Here is a 16641-nt window from a genome sequence, read left to right as displayed (position 1 = left end):
TCTGTAACAAAAGCCTATTAAATGAATTAGTATTGATTACAACAACAAATTCATATAAAACCCAATAGAACCGATGTATGTTGGACTCAGATATTTACATGCTCATGCTTACCGCTGTACACACAGCTGCTATTAAGACTTCATAAAGGCCACATGCAGGTTTTACAACATCATTCTTATGAAGAAGAGAACGTAGGGTTGCATTGTCGATCCCGCCCAGGAGGCATTTTAATTATGTTTGCAACATTTTGGAAATACCTGCAAATACAGACCGGCAGTTTATAAACCTGTCTATAAGGAAGACTGAAAAAGTACAGTTTGACATCACTGAGGAGTACCAAAGAGGAGAAGAACCAGCACAAACAGATAGGAAGTACCCAAGGTGGTTGTATATAATGACCTATGCAATATCCAGAGGGATGCTCCACCTACAGAACTTAAAAAGTGAACAAATAGGATTTCATAGACGATAGAAACTACAGTAGAAACTCAATCCGGTTGTGAAAAATGACCTTTAAGAAAATGTATTTCTCAAAATAATAAATACCTGTGTACTCATACGTGGCATGAAATCTACCTCTAAATAAAGGTGTCAAAGTATTAAAAACAATACATTTGTCCACAGTTTCTTATAGTCCATGAGGTTGAGTGCTATGAGAGACATCCCTCAGTCATTCATCAACATAAACGTGGAAGAACTTCAACGTGACCTAAATCAGTGGCTGTGAATGTTCATATTTAAATGTGTGTTTGCTAATGACCTGCACGAAATCAATAAGGTGCTGAAATATTGATGAAAATGTTTCTTAGATTCTCCAGATTCCTCTCGACAGGGTTACTGAGCTACATTCAACCTGCTGCTGCTGAACACACACCGTATGTCGGTTGATGCATGTTTGATAGCGTGACATCATACTGCTGAATGCAACAGAGCACCTTTGTGGATGTTAACATGCTGGGTTCTGTCGTTAACACATTACAATCTAACGTATTTAAGGACACCAGTTTCTTTCTTTACCTTAGAAAACATCTCCGATTCTGGAGCACATCTGCACAAACGACCCACAAAGGATTGTTGTGGACTGTTCAGAATTTGGTGAAAGAAATATTCCTTCCACAGCAAAAGTGTGGGACAATGGAAGACGTACATGCAATAGTATTCCAAAAAAAACATTTACCACATACAAAATGCACTTAGTTAGCAGCTGATCAGGTAACAAACTGCTGCGATCCAATCCAATATTCCTGCAATAATTCATGTATTGATGTTTTTCTTATGAAGCTTTTGTTTGTCACTGTGTCAAAGAGGCGTTGAACTAACTCAGTGGTCATTTTTGAGGTTGTACTTTATTTGTTGTTGTTGTCCTGAATTACATTAAAAAGTATTTGTAATGTTGTCTATGAAGCTTCTCTGTCAATATCTATCATTAGTAGTTTGGAATGATTTCTCCACCCCATTTACATGCAACATAAAGCATCAAATACTGGAAACTCCTGTAGTCAACATCATAATCTAGGGCCTCAAATACTCCCACCTCTCTCACACCATGTCAACAAAAACTGAACCTGGTCGCTTAGATTGTACAGGTGTGCCTGATAATGTGGCCACTGAGTGTAGGTTTGACTTATGTGACAAGCTTGCATAAATGAACTACGCTCAATCTGGAGATGTCGGGATTCGGAGTAAATTTCCATTCTGTAAACTCTTTGGCATCCAGTTTGAACATCGTAATACTGAGAGATTCCTCCACTGACCACTGTCCATCCGCGTAAACAAAACTTCCCAGGTAGCACTCATAAAAAACCACGTTCATCCAGTCCTTTGGCAGTCCCTTGGTTCCATTTTGCAGTGGGTTTATTGCTATTATGGCCTGTAAAAACAAAAATCAGATATAATGATGAACTCAATCCTCTTACATGAGCCATAAGAAAACAACTGGATATTGTCACTTTCACATCAGGTTGGCAAGCATACATAGAGAGGCTTACTTGTATCAGTTCTGTTTTTTGGCACGTCCTGTGAGTGTGTGTCCATGGAGTGTGTGTGGCAGGCATCCCTGCGCTCAGTTGCCCGTGGCGCTGTGGCCGAGAGGACGAGGGGCCTCTGGTTGTGGTACTTGAGGCGGTAAGTTTCTGTCATGCAGTTGTCCACGTTGAAATACGTCGTCAAAGAGACTTGAGCCTCCTGTGCTGGAGCTGCCTGCTCCGCCCCTACAGACCTGCATCCAGAGAGTCTTTCTTCACTGTCACATGACGAAGGAGTGCTCCTCTCTGGATCTGAACCTGACTTGGAGCTTGCGTCGGAGAAGAGTCCATGGCCTGAAATCTCAGCCTTCCTGTGAGGACTAACGTAGGACTCGGTTGCTCTGGCAGGGGGACGTGGACTTGAGGGAAATGGTTCTTGAAGCATTTTGGGGCGGAAAACAGCGTGGCTGGTTTCAGATACTCGCTGACTGGGTCGAAGGTGAGGCGATGCCACCGCGCCTGGCTGACGTTGGCTATTCAGCTGAGGAGGTTCTGCTGTCGCATTGCTGGGCGAGTGGTACGGCGGCTTCGCGTGAGAATCAGAGGCACTGGCCTCGCTGTTGCTGGAGCGGTACGAGCTGTCTCTGTCCTCAGACTCAGACAGAGCCAAATCGTCAGAGCTGTTCCACTCAGAGCTGCTGGTTTTTGTTATGTGTCTCAGTGCCGGACTCTCTCCACTGTGCCCTCTGCAGTTTGTCGCCTCCTGCTGGTCACTCTGGGGAGTCCTGTTATCTGACCCAGTGGAATCCCTCTCTGAAGCCGCAGCTTTTCTTGAGCTGCTGTGGGTGTACTTTAATTTTCGTCTGTAAGACAGACAAAGTTATCAACCTTGTCTCATCATAACCATGTTAGTTATGCAGATTAATTACAATATGCTATGCCAGTGTAGGCAAGGAGTGTGGCAGTCATATAAAAGAGTGTGATGGTCAGAGAGCAGACATAACACCACGCACAGATTCAGATTCCTTTGAGTTGCTTTTACTTATTCATTCTTACAGTAGCCTGGACTGGAAATTGTTGGAAAACATTTTGCACGAGGCAACTAACAGCCATTTGTCTAAAATGTGAACAAAATGTGTAATATTTGCATATGAATGACAATGATAATAATTGGCAACTGTGCACTAGATAATGTCAAGACTGGCTACAGATTTTACATGTTAACCTTAAAATTGTACAAACTGAAATGCAATTTCCACCTAAACATCAATTACATATAATTCTGTTGAATGTGTGGAACTCTACCTGGAGCTTGGACTGCACTTTAAATGTGAGACTTGGTCATAGCTCTTTCCCTGAGATTTGGGTTGATGTTTACCTATAAAAGACGACACAAAACTGATTAAAAAACAGAGTTGTGAAAGGCACAAAATAATAAGATCCTGCTAGAACATTTAATACTGTCTGGGGAAACAAGTAATTAAATACATTTACCCACAACAACACAATAATATTCCCTGGGAATATTCCACAGAACAGAATGTAGAATTTAGAGTCCTAAATGTAGCCTCAGAATTGTGATAAAATATAATGAAATGATATAATGATAGTCATTTATATAAAATAAAGTCAGTTTTTGACATGGATAAATACTTTTTCCAGTGAAAACAATCAAGTTAGTATATAAACAAAAATAAATTCAGCTGAAAATATTGGCAGTAAAATTGAAGAGCCGAAGATGAAACAACACTGAGAAAAGGCTGCACACACTGACTGAGACTGAGGCTCTTCTGACAAAACACAAGGTGGCAGCACAACGAGTCCATAACTCCATTTGCTCTGTGCAGCACATTGCTGGATTCCTTCCCTTTAAAAATAGATGTGTTATTTTTTCTTTGCTGTTGCCCAGGAGAGGTTTTAGCTGTTGGTTGTAAACTCTGGCTGTGTGCAGCACAGTCAAAGGCACTGCACGAAAAAGAAACAGATATTTGTAGCTATTGACGCTGCAGCCTGTCCAGCTGTGCTATGAGAGTGTGCTTTGTGGGATTATCATCCGATTAATGCCTGAGCAGGGCTGACAGGGTGAAGAGGTTGAAGCCGGCCCAAGCTGAGAAATGTACTGATACGGCAATTGTACTTTAGTTGTTGAAGAAAATAGGCCAACTGTCCCAATGTGTGTGTGTGTGTATACAATGTAAATATGAACACATCCTAGTGAAATACTCATTGCCCTCACTACTTTACTGAATTAAAAAAAACATGTTCTCATCTTTCCTCAAGTATTTCAGATGTAATATAAGAGGTGTGTGACGTAAAGTGAGTACCTCTAAATCTTCACATTATTCTTTTAGTATCGACTCACCTTTCTGTTGTTTTTAAAAGAATGAACCATTAAGTGTGTGTGAGGCTGATGTCATCGATCGCGTGTCAACACAAAATTTTACATCAAAACAAGATGTCATTAAAGAGATTACAGAATTCCCCCTAATTCCTGGAATTCTGCTCCTAATGAAGCTCAGGTACAGTATGTGTTCTTTCCTACTCCATCATTACATCATTTTACTACACATTCTCTCCTTTTCTTTGTTTACTTTCTTTCCATAATCCATATTGATGTGTATTGGTTTTATGGATTTAACCTGCAATATATTGCATTGGCATTGTTCCCAGAGCTGAACACTAGGTACTTTCTTTAACACTATGCTGACCTTATTTTCTTCTTTTAACTCTCTCTCTAAATCTTTTATGAACTACAATTTGCCAGTAAAATCCGAACAAGCCATAAAGAACTTGGAACTTACCATTGTGTGAAGGTGAGGACATTAGAGTTGGCTTGGCATTGCTTCCCTTTTGGTGCAGCTGGCTGAAAAACAAAAGACTAAAATTACTCTCAGTGGAAGTTCAAGGGCATTTTCACACTGCTTTGTTTTGCTGGATGAGAAGTTAGTTAATCTATTAATGTTCAGTCAGGACATCTCAGGTCTATTCTCTCTGCTGAGGTACTGAGCAAAGGTTGCACAGCACCCAGGAAACACACACAGTATGACTTCACCAAAGGTCACTCCAAATGTCACTGCAAGCACAACTTACACTCAGTGTAGCACCATAGGATCTCTTATTTAACCCCCTCTAATTTCCTAAAAAAAAACTAAAAACTATTTTAACACACGTACAAACAGTAAAGCACACAGGAAGACTGTAGCAAACTGTTTTTTATTATTGCTGTTATCGGCACACATGACATCACACATACTCTGCAATCACTCTGAGCTTTGAGCTGCGTGTGTCCTCCTAAATTAGTGGCGGCAGTGCAAAGGAGCATCACCATATTTGCTAACATTGGGCAACATCAAAAGTTCTCATGGAAGAGGGCTGTGAATCCTGAGCCCTGTTTCCACAGCTCTCCACTTTTTCCATCTCTCCCTGCTATATCAGGTATGTTTACCCAGTCAACATCTGAGAGATAAAGTGAACGTAACTGATTTAGCAAAGCCCATGTGGAGAAAGCAGAGAGTGATGGAAAACATGTTCTGTGGCGCTCCAAGGCTCTAGAGGGAAGTTCCTTTGAATTTGCAGAGTACAAGTTCTTGGACTTCAGGAAGTTCTCAAAATATGGAGCGGACTAGTCTGGTTTTATGGAGAAGCAAATGTGTTGAATGGAGGCTTTCATGGGTCATACTATGACAGTCATACTACTAAACACTGTGGGTCATACATAGTGTGTCAATTGCAGATTCCTTTTCATTCATTCTTAATTTGCCTTGATTGTATTGCTATTGTGTCATAGCGATCACAATTTTAGCAAATGCATTGTGATGTCACGATCAACTTTTGGAGCCAAGAACCTCCACCACTGCTCATGACGCACTGGAGAGGATTAAACAGCAGCACATTGTCTCTTACCTTTGCAGCTGAGTCTCGGATGTTAGCAGTTTCTCCTCTTTACCAACAAAGCCATCCACTCCCGGGGAGTCCGGATTGGTGGAGCCGCTGCTAAGCCTGTCACTACTCTCATATCCGGACTCTGTCCTTTGAATGGTCCAGGTGTCACTGCGCAACAGAGTCTTGGGACCCCCTTTAAGTCTGTTGCCTCTCTGTTGGTTGGCCCTGCTGTCAGACTCTATAGAACTGTGGCTCTCTGTCTCGTGTCGCTGTTCATCTTCATAAATGGTCATCAGGCCCTTCTGCTTCCGGTCCTCTCTGTTGCGGGCACACTCCCGCTCACGCTCTCTGCCTTGCTCACTGTGTGCTCTCTCCTGGGTTGAGGGTTTGCTGCAACGCGGGTTGTCATGTTGCTGACGCCGTTGTTCCAGTTCATTCAGTACCGTGTCCACATTTAACACCTCACGAATAGGTCTCCATGTCGACTTGGGTTTACTGCTTCTTCCTCCACTGCCACCCTTTTCCCATTGCTCCTGGCAGCTCTCCTGATCATAGCGACTGGGGGAAGTGTTGTTCCTGCGGTTGTAGCCCCCACCCTGTGTACCCTGGGACTGTCCATGTGGCTCCTGAGATCCTCTGCTTGAATGGCTTAATGACTTCTCAGTACGTGGATGACTTTTTGACTTTTGGTCCACGGCTATTTTCGGGCCATTCTCTGGAGGAGATGAAGATCTTGCATGTGCCATATCTATAAGAACCCAACACAAATTATTCATGGTAATATAGTTTTTACTATGGGTTAGCGTTGGTGTATATTTTGCCTTTCTAACATCTACCTTTGTGTTCAGCTCTACGATGCCCTCTGTCCTTTTTTGATGCATCACTCGGCCTCTTCAAACTCTCCATAAAAGGATCCTGGAATTTGTTTGGACTGCCAAGGGGATGTTTCACTGAGGAACAAACATGGAAAGGGGCATATAAGTTGTTGTTCCTTGATGCATGAGCATTTCAGTTGACCAGTCAACATTAGACTTTCTCTGAGGCCTGACATCACTGAAAGAATTGAGATCCTTCATTCGCTGTTCACAAAAGTAGCGATAACTCAACTTATATACAGACATTGAGAAGGATGCATATGCAAACCTTAAATGAAACCATTAGTACTTAATAGGAGGCCTCCATGAGCAGCCAGACACGCTTCAGTGCGGGGGGCATTACATTGTCATACCAGACACCAAACACCTGGGAATCAGCCTTCACCCTGAAATGCTCCCAGAGATGCTCTTCAAAGCCGGCTTACAGCTAGTAATCTTTTCAACGATATTTCCTTCTAAGGTGATAATGAAATTAGCAAAGGATGGTTGGAGCACAAAGGAATGTAAACAGCAACATATCAAAGCACTCCCACACCATCAAAATGACTGGAGGACCATGAACACATGAGTCTGGCTGACAGACTTGCGATTATCTTCCGATAGTGTAAAGTTTACACTGTGAACAATCCTGTAAATCAAATCCTGTGATCAAAAGTCGTCTTGGAATTACAGTACATTGAAGTTGGACTGAAAGTTGCAATATGAGGAGTGTATTAAAGACCCATTTGATCATAGGCATACATTAATCCAATACAGTAATGAATGACCATTGTCCAACTTGGTGATTGGTTAAAACTCTTCTTTGAGTTTTTCTGTCAAGATCCTCCACTCTGGTCCCAGTGCCTCTCCCATATTTAGCTCCAACTGGCAGAATTCCAAAAGTAAAGTTACCAAGCTCTTTTCCATGCTGCTTTCTGATAAGAATCTTTTTGGGTTTGCCATAATGCTTCCAGTCCTTAAATACCACATTTCCACATACCACTCTGTCCATTTTCAAGTGTTTCACTCGTTGACTGTTACCATTGTGTGTGTATGTGTGTGAGTTATCTCATGTTATTGTTCTGTGGTTTTCATAAGCAAGCTCTTGCGTGCTTATTAAGTTGTTCCCCTCAGAGTTCTTATATATTTGAAGGAGATATATAAATAAATCCTTAATATATCATTTTTAATTGAGATAACTTTTTCCTACAAAAGCAAACTCAGGTAAGTCAGCGTCATGGGCAAACACAGTGAGGTAACTCAAGGTCTCACAGGGGAATGAGAGCAAAGTGTGTGTGATCTGTCTGCAGGTGTGTGTAATAAACAACAGGTGTGGATGTCTGAGGCTGAATATTGGGCAGGCCTGCGATTAATTGTTCACAAACTGAACAGCGGACGATGGACTTTTGCTTTACTCAAAGTAAAAGTCATGCATTCAAAATTAAAATTAGGAGTACGATTTTAACATTTCCCTTTTTTGTGCTCTGACGCTGGACTCCATTGTTACAGTCTGATCAAATATTGCATCATAGACTTTTCCTCCGACCTTCATTTCACATTTCAATACGTTATAATCTTTGAAATGCAGTGTCCTCTCAGTTTGTATTATGCTGCAGATGGAGCCGCCAAGTCTCACCAAACAACAGATGTCACAGCATCATTAGCTTTAATAAAATTAAACACTACTGCAGCCATTTGCAAAGCCTGTGACGTGTCTGTGTGGCTAATGTGAGAAACGGAGATGCAGTGTGAGCCGCAAACATCTGCCTCCATTCACATAACAGCTGCCACTTATTTCAGTTTTTACTGTTCTTGTTAGTGTTACAGCTAACAGCTATGTATGTGTTAAAACCCACAGCTGAAAGAAACCAAAGCGATGAAGAGGCGGCTTTCTGAAAGGGACTATAAGCTGTTACTATTTTAAACTGACAAAGACAACTCTTCCTCACCAGTATGTTAAACATTTCTTCACCGTGTTATTTTAAGCTTCTGTATTTCTCTTCTGTTCGCACCTCAGGATGTTCTACAGGATTAAGACGGAATATGATGATGCCTCCAATAACATAAAGTAGAAAAAGCATAATGATGTAATTTGATAGAGCTCTGTAGAGACTCTGAGGCTAAACAATGAAAGTATAACATTACAAACATGCTTCTGATGCTCAGTTGTATGAGTTGAGAAGCAAAGAAATAACAATAAACAGCACTGCCAGTAATATTACTTATAGTAGGTAGTCCAAAAATCCGAGTTAAATTAAATTACAGTTAAATTCTGTGTAAATTCTAAAAGATCTGAATCAGAGTCTGACTGTGAATCATGATCCAAATCAATTACTTACATTTATTTTCATAAAAAACAGAAATCCAATCCTGTGCCAATGAAAATATATGCAAATGAAAGCAAAACAATCCATCTAAAACAAGCAGTTGAATTAATGGAACTGCTCATCACACCAGACAAGAATATAGGCGGGGAGGAGCGAGAGGTGTGGGGAAGGAGCGCGAGCGCGTTTGGCCAGGATTATGAAGGGAGGCGTGGGTGTTAATCTGCATGCAACTGAAGCATCAGCCTCATATTCAAGCCAGCACAAAGGGCACGACTTCTCTGCCCAGGGAGTGCTTCAATAATACGCTTCTCTCAATCCCACTGCAAACATCACTGAATGCATTATTCTCCTAGCACTGACATCAACATTTCATTTCATTATTGTAGTATTAAAACATATTGGAGATGACATGTTTAAATTGACCATCATTCCAATTTCTATTCGTTTTCGTACGATATAAAAATCGTGCCTGTGTCACATTACGGCCTTTTACTTTAAGCCATAAGGTTTGATTCTAAAAACAGATGGGTTTTACCTGCCACGTCACCGTTCACTTGAGCTTTATACCGGGGACACATTGTGGTTTGTCTCGGCGCGTCTTCGTTTGATATTGGCGTCCCCTCAGGGTTGGTGTAGAATAACAGAAGTGGTTGGAAATGCCCACGTAGACATTTAGAGGCGACGTCCTTCCATTTGGAGCCAATCTGGGAAAAGTGTCATGTATATAATTTAATGTATGTGTATAAAGGATATTACATGTACTAAAATCACAGACTTCTCTTCACAAAGATCAGGACAGTATGATAAAATGTTACTAACCTCTTTTACAGTTGCGTCATCAAAAAACATCCATTTGGAAGATTTGCTGTGATAAGCAAAGGCTGAGTAATGTTTGCTGGAGAAACAGATCATCCCAACCAGATGCAGCTCAATCCGTTTGGCATTCTCATCTGTGACACGGTTGAAAAGCTGAAAGACAGAAAAGTTAGAAAAGTTTGATGATTTGATTTTTGGCTTTTGCTCAATCATCCCATGTATACATATATAATTATTATAGCGTTACAAAACTCAAGAGTGTTAAGGGTATTAAGAAACTGAAAGACACCAATTCAATACCATGTTAAACTCAGAAATGCCAATGATCCGGACCTTCAAATATTTAACAAATATATAACAAATTCTCAGCAGATGTTTTGTTATTATTCAATGATTGATTCTTTGAACAAATGTAAAAAAAAAAGTAATCAAATAGGAATGAACACAGAGAGAACATGTGCAACGTTTTCTTACCCCACATAGGTTCAAACGTGGGCCAAGCGAGCGAATGACATCATCCGTAAGATCAGACTGCTCAGCATCCCACACAAATCCAATGGTGACAATCTCTGGACAGTTCATGAGCACACGGCGGATCTTGATACTCTGACCACAGTTTCTCTGCAACAGGAAAACACTCAAAGACATATTAATCTATACATTGGAGGAAGTTAGTTTAGCCACAGACACTGGGCTATGTGTAATTTGATTGATTAAACTTGGCAAGCATGGTGTCATCATGGGAGTGTGTGGTGTTTTCTTGAGCAGGATGTTAAAATCTTGGCATCACTGTAAGGTTGCAATAACACAGAGGTCTGCAAGTTGTCAAAAAGGGGAGCAGGCGGTTCAGGAGTCACAATTGGCAAGTGTGTTTTGTTTGGTGAATCAGATTGAGTGAAAGTGGTTCTGGTTCACCTGGTAAAAGTGTTATTACTGAGCAGCAGGAGCCTTGTTGGCTCACAATAGCAGCTCCAATAAACCAAGGTTAATTTCCCATTGCTTAAAACCCTGCTTTTGTTCATTCTTTCTTTTATTGAACAAGTAAGGTCTCTGTTTTAACATGGTGTTATATAATACCATAATTGTACAGTATGTCACAGCATTTCACAAGGAAGCGATTGACTGGAAGAGGAAGTGGAGCGTGCGTGGGGCATGAAAGCCAAAGTAGGCGCCCTGGTGGCTATGACACATAAGCTGGGAGAGAGTCTCATAACACACCCAGAATGCTGAGACACGACAGTGTACATGGATTTATTAGTTTAAAAGTCCAAACAGAAAAAAACAGCAAATATTACTGCTTAAGATTGGACACAAACATCCATTCGGGCTGCAGTAATCGGTTCATATCTGAATAATGGATGTGCATTTGGTTAAATCCCTAATCTGCACATATATCAGTGACATTACGTAAAAAACTGCTTCTTGTGATCTCCATATGAACAAAGGAAGTAAAGCATTATGGGAACGGAGCACTTAGCTTCATGTGACGCACACTAAAGCGGCAGACAGAAGCAGAAAATACAGATGAGAGAAAAACAGTGGATAAGCCCTCGTTGCTATTTATATCCTCACACTAGTCTGGCACCGTCTCCTTGCTGCTGCTTCAAGTGCAAAATCACAGCAGAAAGCACCGAGTCAGTTCACTGTGCACAGCTGCAAGAAGCAACGCGTTCACTTCACCGTGTCAGGTCGTGAATACTTAAATACTGATGGATATTGTGGAAAAACAAAACAGCAAACAGGCAGAGGACAGTAACAACTAACAATAGCTGTAACTTTGTTTGGAACTGTTGAACAGGATACAATAATGGTTTAATAATGGTAAATCACATACCGGGCAGCTTCGGAGGTCGCCTGTGTTGTTTGCTGCCTGCAGCAATTCTCCAAACATGTCTGACCTCAGCCGCTCATTCTTTCCCATCACGCGATCAACCTGCTGGCTGTGAGAGAAACACGCAGACTGTGAGGATGCTGCATGGTCGGGATTATAATGGCAACATCCCAGAAAAAATGTAATTAATACTGGGGCCTAAGCCGATATTAATATTTAATTATTCATATTAGAAGGTAAAAAAAGATTGTTAATGATGTAACAGCCAGTATCACCAAAAATGTAGTGATGTTAATTTAAAATCTGTCTAATATTGATAGCTGGGCTGCTAAATATTCTAGTAAAAATGTTAAAAACTGCAAGATCTACCGTAATATCATTCAAATCAAAGTGCTCACCACAAAGCAGTTGTAGAGACGTAATGTACAAATTCTGTGAATGGATGAGGGTCTGAAGATGCTCCACAACAACGACACACAAACTGCAAAATGACAGAAAAACATGATTCACAAACATCATGAATCAGTGAACACCAGCTCTAAAGTGCCTTACAGTAGCCTTACAGTAGCTGCACCTGTCCAGAACTACTTCTACAGTTAAAACATAGGGTGACCAACCACTCCATACAGTTTGGTCTGGGAAATGTCAGCTTTGGTGTTTAACATCATACAACCAATCAAATACAAAAGAAATGATTTACCTGCTCATAAAGCATCATCGCAAACTTCTGATGGGTAATGCAGGACTTGGATGAACAAGCATCTGTTGCAGTGTCTGAAACTATGTGTAAATGAATGCGCTCCAAGATGTTCTCCTAACACACAGAAGGAACACAAAACCAACATTAACACCGTCAATGCTTCATCACAAAATGTTTTTTCACCTGTAAAATGGATTTCTCTCCGGTCTCCAAAACCGGTCTCATCTTCTTCACTTTCTTTCTGCTGTGATTGTACACATTTACACTTGAATGGTATCAAAGCGGATCACGAACCCCGCACCTCATTTAGTTTCCGCACTCCTATATTGTGATTTTACATCACATGTTACAAGGATCCCACCTTTGCCATGAGACTTCCATTAACATGATGTGAAAGCTACAAATAAATGAATAAAGAGACAAATGTAGGAAACACAGATGAGTCGAAACTCAATCCACTCAATTCAATCCCGAGTCCCTACAGGCTAAAAGCAGCTTAAAAAGCAACAGGCCAAAACAGTTTACACCTTCACTGAGATTAGTGATGGGAACTGACCTAATTGTTCTGTTCCTTTTACTAGGGCAATAGGAAACTGACGAGTGGCAGGGATTAAAATAAATGTACACATTCATTGGGATCGCCTATTTTGGAGGAAATGTGAGCTTTGTTTTGCTCAATCGTCACTTGTTGCATTGCCTCAAGCCTAAGTCTCACCAACAACAACTAAAAGCTGCGGTGCCTTCAGGTGTCTCCTGGTCAAAGAGCGGCCCACCGACCAGCATGAATCAGCTCGAGTTGCTCATTCAAAAACAATCAGACGGACTCACCACGGCATCACCTTAGCTCTATCTGTGACGACCTTTCACCTCCTTTTACTCTCACTTCAGTCACAAGGTAGATAAATGCCTTCTCCTAAATATTCCATTAAAAACCCTAAACTCAAATTGCCGCGTTCACGTACAAAGCACTCAGCAGCGTCGTCCATCAGGCCGAGCTGGAAACGTTGCTCATCCTTGAACGTTTCAGCGAGGGCGTTCCGCAGGCTGTCAGAGGGCAGCACGCGCTCTCTGCTCTGCTGAAACTGGCTGAAGATGCTCTAAAACACAAAAAACACAGACAAAAACCAGTGACTGACCAAGTTATTGTAAAAACTAACATTTACTTTGAAGTTTTAACACATGTACAAACCTTTAAAGCACAGAAAATACAGGCGTCACCAAGACAAAAGTGACCAGAGAGCTGCCTCAAACTCCTCCTGAAGATGTCCAGCTGCCAAAGCACCTGTGAAAGTTTCACCACAGCGTAAATGTCAACACACACTGCTGCTGAGTGGGTGAGGACAAAGTGAGGTGCAGGCAGGGAGATGTTACTGCAACTGAAGAAATCAGAGTGAAACTTCTATTCATCACTGCTGCGCACATCCAGTGTATCCATCCATCAATCATCTATGAATATCATCCTCTCTGAAATCAGCAACTGTCATTTTTCAGTCACGATACCGAATATTAAAGGAAACAAATGAAAAAAACAGGAAAATAACCAAGAATCTATAAATAAGGAGGTAATAAATCCACACACTCGTGACCTGGCACTGAGATATTTTTATCCCATGATTTGTAAAGGAAACATCATGTTTGAAGATGACATTGAGTCAAATTACTCTAATCTGAGAGATATGATAGCCACGCCAATCCCGCTGAGACGCAACACTCAGATCTGCAGCCCATTGCGGCTCTCAGCTCAGTGTTCTGTTTGATCAGTCCCCAACTGCAGCAGCACCAAAAGCTCAAACGAGCCGACTGATGGTAAAACAAAAGTGGTTAATGTCAACTGAAGCTCTATTATGGGCCCCAGAAGGATCTACTGAAGGGTTTATTTGAGTATTGAGAGTTGTGTCACCTGGACGGCGCTGTTGAGGAAGCAGCTGTTCTGCCCAGGCTCATTTAGCAGGCCTTTGGTGAGAGCAAGAGACAGCAAACTGCCGGGCTGGTACGATTTCTTCAGGTCGCCTCCAGGTTTTTTGAACATCTTCACCCATGCCATGGAGTTAGAGACTGGAGACAAACACATGCATTTCACTGTGTGTATCTTTTAGAGACATTTACTAGGGCTGAGTATTCATACACAAATATGGCTACACAATCCCCCAGATTTGACTCATTACCGTGCTCAATATCAGTCAGTCATTGTTTTCTTCTAAACCCACCTCAACACTAAACAAAAGCGATGAAATTACCTATTAAAAAGTGGTTTTAATAACCTGAACAAAAAAATAAAAAAATTCAATTTAAAAGAGGAAACATCTGATCCAAATGGAAGTAAACAACACTAATGTCACAAGTTGACCCTACACTTGAGGTTTGTTACCCAGAAGATAAATACGGTAACTATTGTATTGTACTCTATTCTATAAATTAGGTTATGCATCTTTAAACTCACAGGAAGAATCGGATCTTAACAGAATGCAACTTGAATCTGGTTTTCCAGAGTGCGATGATGAAAATGCAAGATGAGCAGTCATACCTCCAGAGATGGGAGAAGACTTGCTGCACATGCTGGACATGCTGGGGGGTGAGAGCTGGTGCGCTGGTCTGGCCATGAGCTCCATCCACCTCACCCCCACGCACCGCCTAAGCTGTTAGCCCAAGGCATGGTCACCATCAGCCACATGGCAGCTTCAGCCTGGTGCTGCTGGACATCGAATGGCACCGGGACAGAATCTGGAGAGAGGGGAGGAAGAGGAGACATGACCCAAACGGTCCACCACAACAAAGGAACAACAGTCTGATTATTCAAAAAGTTGTAAACAACAGTGAAGAAGAAACAACATAACATAACATATAGTAAGAATAATGGATTCTTACTATACAACATATTTAATATACAGAAATAAAAAACAAATAAATATAAATAAATAAATCACAGCCTTAAATAATGCTACAGTAAACAGTTTCTCTAAGATAAATTTGATACTTAATACTAATGTGATCACAAGACCCCAAAGCATCATCGGTGAGCCTTGAGAATCACATTCCACGCGTTCTATCGCATCCGTCTCAACACAACACGGAGTTAGAGCCAGGGTTTGGTTTCTGCACCAACCTCTCTCACACCATGTGATGCCGATGCCATTAAAGGCCTGCACGCTCTGATATACAGTAGAGACGTTTGCTCAAGAGTTCAGCAGGAGGACATGCGCATTTTTACAGGCATTCTCATTCAAATCGGTTTGCATCCTGCGCTAAAAACAAACAAAAAAAAATACCTCGTATTTCCCTCCAAAAGCTTCGGGAGAGAGTGTGTGTGGGGGGACGCTCCCATGCTGTCAGCGTTACGCCAGCAAATTGCACACGAGAACGGCTACAGGAGCATAAATAATGCCGCAACTTGGACTCATTGTGGAAGGGAAAAACACCGCAGACTCACCTCGCGTTGAAGGGAAGCGGGTCCGCTGCTGGTCTCCAATGGAAGCGTCGGGGCGGTCCAGCTGTCAGCGCGTAAATCTCTCCACTTCTCGCAAAATCCTGCGAACAAAACGGGACTAAAATTCACTGCGGATCCGGTCCGGACGCATGAAACACACCGCGCCTGCCCGTCACGGTGCAGCCTGGCCGTGATCAGCCTCGGTCCCTCCAATGCGCCACACAGCGAGGAGAAGCGGCGTGGCGCGGCTCCGGGATGCAAAATCACACCGGGGCTGTGTTGTTCTGTCCCGGATGACGGATGGTCTCTGCCGGAATGTCCCGACGTGGATTAGTGATGTTTGGAGACTTGAGAGGTCAAACTCCGCCCCTAGTGTAGCCTCGAGTCGCGCACACACACACACACACACACCCACACACACACACACCGCTGTATAGCTATGTTCAATCCCTGCATATGGCAAACTGCGCGCTGGCGGAAGGTTACACTTTTAACTTATCATGATGATGTTGATGATGATGTTGTTCTTGATGATGATGATGATGATGAGCGGCGTCACATGACCGCGTTGGTTTCATAATTATGCAACACTGTGGGGCCTAAACCCTGCGTGTTTGTGTGAAAGCTGCTTAAATCCGTCATAACAGAGCAGAATGGCGCTGTGAAGTTCATCAGCGGGACTGATCTCTGCAGGAATGGCGGCCTGTTGTGCTTTTGTTGTCATTAAAAAGGATTCGCCTTGTGTATTCCAGCAGTTAAAAGTTCCCTTTTTGCATTGTGTTGTCATTGACGAGCTTCCTCTTTGTGTCTCCGTGTCCCTGTTGCTGCAGCAGGCAGAACAA

General features: G+C 42.0%; 1 protein-coding gene across 1 annotated transcript; it reads right to left on the bottom strand.

The window, feature by feature from the left end:
* Positions 1 to 3: 3 nt before the first annotated feature.
* usp53b (ubiquitin specific peptidase 53b) lies at positions 4 to 14987 on the bottom strand. Its single transcript, XM_076147649.1, has 16 exons — positions 14900 to 14987; positions 14276 to 14430; positions 13565 to 13657; positions 13338 to 13472; positions 12376 to 12489; positions 12074 to 12156; positions 11679 to 11784; positions 10319 to 10465; positions 9848 to 9997; positions 9564 to 9732; positions 6684 to 6797; positions 5869 to 6595; positions 4767 to 4828; positions 3271 to 3343; positions 1990 to 2828; positions 4 to 1871 (listed from the first exon to the last, which is right to left on the bottom strand). The coding sequence occupies exons 1-16, from the start codon at positions 14982 to 14984 to the stop codon at positions 1795 to 1797; spliced, it is 3129 nt and encodes a 1042-aa protein (XP_076003764.1). The 5' UTR covers positions 14985 to 14987; the 3' UTR covers positions 4 to 1794.
* Between the last annotated feature and the right edge of the window lie 1654 nt (positions 14988 to 16641).

This window comes from Genypterus blacodes, unplaced genomic scaffold, assembly GCF_046128005.1.
Source record: "Genypterus blacodes isolate CSIRO-AG114 ecotype Tasmania unplaced genomic scaffold, CSIRO-AGI_Gbla_v1 ptg000039l_1, whole genome shotgun sequence".
NCBI classification, from domain to species: Eukaryota; Metazoa; Chordata; class Actinopteri; order Ophidiiformes; family Ophidiidae; genus Genypterus; species Genypterus blacodes.
Note: the sequence above shows the minus strand (reverse complement) of the source record. Positions and strands in the feature narration are given on the sequence as shown.

Excerpts from the sequence above, each read along its gene's own strand:
- usp53b (XM_076147649.1), bottom strand. The coding sequence starts at position 14,984 with ATGGAGCTCATGGCCAGACCAGCGCACCAGCTCTCACCCCCCAGCATG. Across the intron at positions 13,473-13,564 it reads GTATTTTCTGTGCTTTAAAG|AGCATCTTCAGCCAGTTTCA; the intron begins GTTTGTACATGT and ends TTTGTGTTTTAG. Across the intron at positions 9,733-9,847 it reads ATGACGCAACTGTAAAAGAG|ATTGGCTCCAAATGGAAGGA; the intron begins GTTAGTAACATT and ends CACTTTTCCCAG.